We start from the raw sequence: 5,773 nt of genomic DNA, 5'->3' as shown, positions 1-5,773 counted from the left end.
ACATGATTGTTTTGACAGCAATAAACCACATCGTTATTTCTGATCATCATGATGCAAATCCAGTTAATAGCACCTGATTATGAGACGGGTCAACAAGTGGCCTAAACGTAACTTGCTGTTTTATGTCCTTCTCACTTCCTGGTACCTCTTCCTCCGGTGAAATTCCTCGAGCTGTCTCTCCCTCAAGACCCTGTCACACCTTGACGATTTAACCTACATATGCTGACCGTATTAAAAATGCTGACACACATCTAATAAATTAATCATCATGACTACCAGCATGTGGTTGTTGCTCATCAGGTTCCATTTCCACCTGGTTTTCAATCTTGCTCGGTGATTCAGTGCTTTGCTCGACATCGTAGACGTTACTGCTGTTGCACTGCAGCCAAAAAGTTAAAGTGGCTTTCTTTTAACTTTTCCCAGCCGCGTCTCTCCTTACGTTTTCTGTTTGCTGTATTTGTGTACCTGAGACAGGACACCGGTCTACTGCAGGTCCCCGCAAAATTACAAATGATAATCTACACCAGGAGCTCATTTGATCTGAGCTCGAAAAAGAATTTGATAAAACTAAAAGACAAAAACTGTCAACACAGAGCTATTATGTTGATGAAGTCATAGGTTCAAGCAGTTTTTGAGGACTTTTTGTGGCTGAGCAGAATAATTACACAGGTGTGTCACATTATTTACAGCCTTTAAGATAAGGAGGTGATAAGGTGGTTTCTAAGTGTCCTTCATCTGCCTTGTAAAGAGAACAGAAGAGTCTGACAAGCCGAACAAGCAAACAAACAAACCAGACAACAGTTCAGCTACAAAGCTGCCACAAAGCAAGTTGACAAAAAAACTGAAAGGTTCAGGTTTTGAAATCCAGATCTAAGCAAAAATCCTTAAACCTGTCATTTACAAACGTTTCTAAGGACCTCACCGGCTGTGACTAATTGCTGGTATCAGATAAGAAGTCTGACATCACACATTCCACCTGACAGCCCACAGGAAAGGGACTTTCCGCTCGCGTACGCCCTCAGCAAAGTGAAATATGACAGAATCAATCAATCAATCAATCAATCATCAAACGTCCCGATTGTGTCAAAAATGTATGAATGTTTATTCAAATAAATACAGACTGGCAGCACACACACAGAAACAGTAAATAATTTAAACGAGATGTTTACATAGTAGAGAGCCTACACAGAAACAGAGATGTTTACATGATATTCTGGAAACAAATAAATAAGTTTACCAAAAAAAAAAAAAAGATTTTTTTTTTTTTTTTTTTCGGAGTCAGTCTTCCTGGAAACGTGTTTTGAAATGACGAATCAAAAGTTCAGTCCTGCGTGTGGAGCCCCGGGATCAGCTGTCCCGAACAGTCCTTCATGTCTGGACCGGATGCGCGCGTCTTTTGGTCCCTGCGTAAAGTCTCTGTGGTCCACAGTGGCACTGCGGGGAAATGAACAGCCGGTGGTTAGTTCAGACAAACACTGACCCGCGGGATCATTTGTTTTACCGCCCGTTCTGGCTCGTCTCTCACCGTGTATTCGGAGTTCTCGGGTCCGGCTGATGATCGGCTCAGGGCGCACGGGCCATGCGCCGCTCCTGCTGGCCGGGCGACGCGCTCTCGCCGTCCTGCCTGGTTTTAAAGTCCTGGATGGCCTTTCTGTTTTGGTAATCGATCAGCGCCATGGTGATCACTGCGTTCCAGCAGTTCTCCTCCCCGGAACACCGGAAATCTATCTCCTTATTGTCCGTCGTGACGATGGTGAAGTAGACGAACTTGCCGGTGCGCTCCACGCAGTCCACCTTCTTGATGGACTGCAGCTTCAGCTCTTTGCCTTTGGAGCGCTTCTGCGTGTCTGCGTAAATGTTCAGGCTGTCCGTGGTCAGGACACACGTCTTTCTTTTCCAGAACTGGAGCAGACTGTCGCTCCTCTTCTCCAGCTCGCCCTCCTTTAGGACCTGGCAGATCTCTGCCGCCGACATTTTCATCGTTTTAGGACAGTTTTGCACCGTGGACCGGGGAGCCCGAGGAATGAGCTTCTCCAGCGAGGCTTCGATCATCCAGAGTAGAGTCATGAATGAACCGTGGCGGGTGGGGACTTTTATAGTCCACGCTGGCCCTTCCTACGTGACGTCACGGGCTTTGAGAATGCCTCAACAGTTGCCAGTGGAGTAATTCACGTCTGCGCGTGGGCGCGGAAGCTGCGGGTCAGCGGTGGGGAGGGAGACCAGAGGAAGTCCTAAGGTGGCCTCAATCACCATTCCCAACGTGGTAATTAGTAACCCACGTAAACCCACTGTGGAGATGGGGCAAATATTTGCTCCCTGTGCAGACATACATATATGAGTAGATGCTCACAGCTCGCTGTGTGCGCGTAAAAGTGTCTCCAAACTTTGGTCTGATCCTCTCTGATGATTACAGACGAGTCATTTATTCATAAATCTGGTGTCTTTAAAGGGACTTTGTGCTGTCGTCTTTTAAAAAGTAACCACGTCTTAAACTCTGTCATCATCTCTGCCACGAAAACCAGCTGAAACTGTTCACAAAAATAGTAAAAAAAAAAAAAAAGCAAAAAGATAATTTCTTTTCAAATGAAACAAAGAGAAAGAAAAGTGGAGAGGAGCAAGCAAGGAAGGCAGAAAAGAAGAAAGGAAAAGTGAAAGGAACGATGGGTGAAAAGGCAGAAAGAATGGAGGTGATTAATATGGAACAGTAAGAAAAAGGGGGGAAAGGGGAAGAACTGAGCAGGAAATGATGGCGATAGAAGGGAAGTAGACTGGACAATAAGAAAAGGACGTAAAGAAAGAAAGCAACCACGAAAGAGGATCAAAAGGATAAAAAATGGAACAAAAAGAAGAAACAGTACAAAGTAAGAAAAAATGGAGGATTAAAGGGACAATATTGAACAATAGAAAGAAAGAAAAAAGAAAGAAAGAAGGCCGATAAAAAAGGGACAAAATCAAAAAATAAGCAGAAAGAAAGAAAGAGGGACAAAAATGGAATTGCAGGAAGAAGGAAATGAGGAAAGAAAGAAGGAGGGTGACCGAATGGAAGAAGACAGAATGATTAGAAATGAAAGAAAAACGCAGAAAGGATTGAGAGTGAAAATAAAACCAATGGCCATTTTTTCTGGGGTGTGATTGTGACAGCAGCTGTTGGCTTTTGGAGGAGAGTTAAAATGAAAAAACTACATGATGTTAAATGAGTCAGATGCACTTTGACCCTCTGTGGAGGCGTGTCCTCTGTGTCCTAACCCTCAGCCGGCTGGGTGGGTGATCAGGTTCCTCACTCACAGGTGAGTTCAGTCACGTCTGCTTTAGCTGCGCTCTGATTGGCTGATGAGTGTGAGGTCCTATCTGAAGATAAATGTTCCCGCCCATCAGACTCTGAAGTCAGTCTTTTTTTTTTTTTTAGAATCTTTCTTATTATTATTATTTATTTTTATTTTATTTTTACAGTAGGTGATGCTGGGACGTTCCACCCTCCTCTCCAAATATAAATGTCGGTCAGTGTCCTGGTGTGTGTCCCCACATGTCAGCGGACCACCCATAATGCTCCATTCCCTCATCCTGCAGACATCTGGCGTAACCATGGTGACTCATCTTACAGATTTCATGGAGTGTGTGTGAGTCCCAGCACTGAAGTGGTTCACAGTAAACCACATGCACGGACCCGAGGCAAACAGCGTGCGCCACCTTGTCTGTGTGTCGGCCCGTCTTTCGTTTTAGAGGCTTTTCTCTGTGTTGACTTTTGGTGGTGGTGGTGTGTGTGTTTTTGTTTGAAGAAGCACTGCGGCTGAAGATGTCAACGTGCCCGGACAGTGACTCAGTGTGTGGTGAGGGGTTTGCTTACTAAAGGAGAGTCAGGTGTGTTTGAGTGCAAATAATGAAATAATGCACTTTATACAGGCTGAAGTGATCTGTGTGTGTGTGTGTGTGTGTGAGGATTATTATTTGTTAACTCCAGGGTGGAAGTTATGTTTCACCCGTGTCTCTACTGGTTTGTATGGATGATTTCTTAAATGGTAACAAAAATGATCTTTGCAAAACACACTGAAAGTGTTAAAAGGGGACTTGAACATAGACTGTACTGGACAAACCCTACGAGACGTCACCTTTAGCTGAAGACCTGGGCCCGTATCCAGAAAGCATCCTCTGGCTAAAAGTAGCTCTTAGTGACATCATTGTAAGAAAAATCTTAGAATTCATTGAATTCTTAGAATTTTCCCTTGGTACGATAAAAGTCATTCACAAATCATCTTAGGCCTTAAGAGAGCTCCTAGGGTGAAAAACTGTTACACAAGATGGCAGAAAGACAGAGAGGAAGGAGAGACATTCTCCATATGTTGAATGGCAGTGATTCCGTAACACACTACCAGCCTGATGGTGAAGGGATAATGTTTGTGGTTGACCTCATCAAGAATGAGCTTAATTTTCCAACCCAGCATAGCAACGTAATAACACCTGAGATGAAGGTCATCACAACATTGCGATACCTTGCTAGGGGAAAAATGTAAATTTTATAACATTCATACAATTATTAATATCAAAGTAAGCAATGTCATCAACCAGAGGCTAAACTCACAGACAGGAGGTGGAACAGTTGGTCCTCTGGTGTGATCAGAACAACCTGGAGCTGAACCTGCTCAAGACTGTGGAGATGAAAGTGGACTTCAGGAGAAACCCTCCATCACTCCCCCTTTTCCCATCCTCAACTACACTGTGCCTACTGTGGACACTTTTTGGTTCCTGGGATCCACCATCTCCCGAGATGTGAAGTGGAGCTCCCACATAGACTCCATCATGAAAAAGGTACAGCAGAGGATGTACTTCCTCAGATAACTCAGGAAGTTCAACCTGCCTGAGGATCTGCTCATCATCATCACTTTTTTTTTTTTTTTTGAAAACTTTATTTCTCAACGTTTTATGATTTTACAATACAAAGTAAACAGTACAAAAACCAAACCAACCAAAACTAACATAACACAATACAGTAAAAATAAAGTACAAATAGACAGTGTCTCATACACAGTTTATAAAGCCAAATCAAGCTTTTCTTCTGCATATTTCAGAAAGGGTTGCCAGATATCCAAAAATGTTGTGTTTTTGCCCTTGAGGGTATGTCTGATCTTTTCAATTCTCATGAAATATAAAATGTCTTTAATCCACTGTGAGTGTGTTGGGGGTGTTCCATTTTTACAGTTTAGTAAAATCTGCCTGCGAGCAAGAAGTGTACAGTAGGCCAGAAAGTCCTGTTGGTGTTTATTTAAATTATATGAGTCTGGAATTACGCCAAAAAGAGCCACTAATGGGCATGGCTCCAAAGGTAGCTTAAAGGTGCTCGAAAGTGTCTTAAACACACCTGTCCAGAAAGGCATTAATTTTGAACAGCTCCAAAATGCTCATCATCTTCTACACATCCATCACCCAGTCTGTCATGTGCATCTCATCTCTGTTTGGTTTCCCTCTGCCTCCAAACATGACAGGCACAGACTTCAATGAACTGTCAGGTCTGCAGAAAAAAAATCATCATGGCTAGCCTGCCCTCCATCCAGGACTTATACAGTACTGGTCCAGGGCCAGGAAACATCTCTGCAGAGTCCTCACACCCTGGACACAACTCCTCCCCTCTGCTTGACGTTACAGAGCTCAGTACGTCAAAACAACCAGACACAGGAACAGTTTCTTTCCACAGGCCATCACACTGATGAACAACTTAACCTGCCAAAAAAGAAAAAACCCTCACTAATTCATAAAGATACCTCATGTACAACTTCAGTCT

At 43.5% G+C, this 5,773-nt stretch overlaps 1 protein-coding gene across 1 annotated transcript; it reads right to left on the bottom strand.

Moving 5' to 3' along the window:
• Window positions 1-1,078: 1,078 nt before the first annotated feature.
• phlda2 (pleckstrin homology-like domain, family A, member 2) lies at window positions 1,079-2,074 on the bottom strand. The gene is made up of 2 exons (XM_034176891.1): window positions 1,526-2,074; window positions 1,079-1,434 (listed from the first exon to the last, which is right to left on the bottom strand). The coding sequence occupies exon 1, from the start codon at window positions 2,065-2,067 to the stop codon at window positions 1,564-1,566; it is 504 nt and encodes a 167-aa protein (XP_034032782.1). The 5' UTR covers window positions 2,068-2,074; the 3' UTR covers window positions 1,079-1,434; window positions 1,526-1,563.
• Between the last annotated feature and the right edge of the window lie 3,699 nt (window positions 2,075-5,773).

Source organism: Thalassophryne amazonica, chromosome 8, assembly GCF_902500255.1.
Source record: "Thalassophryne amazonica chromosome 8, fThaAma1.1, whole genome shotgun sequence".
Lineage (NCBI taxonomy): Eukaryota > Metazoa > Chordata > Actinopteri > Batrachoidiformes > Batrachoididae > Thalassophryne > Thalassophryne amazonica.
Note: the sequence above shows the minus strand (reverse complement) of the source record. Positions and strands in the feature narration are given on the sequence as shown.

Bases quoted from the DNA above. Each gene is read 5' to 3' on its own strand.
- phlda2 (XM_034176891.1), bottom strand. From the start codon at position 2,067: ATGACTCTACTCTGGATGATCGAAGCCTCGCTGGAGAAGCTCATTCCT.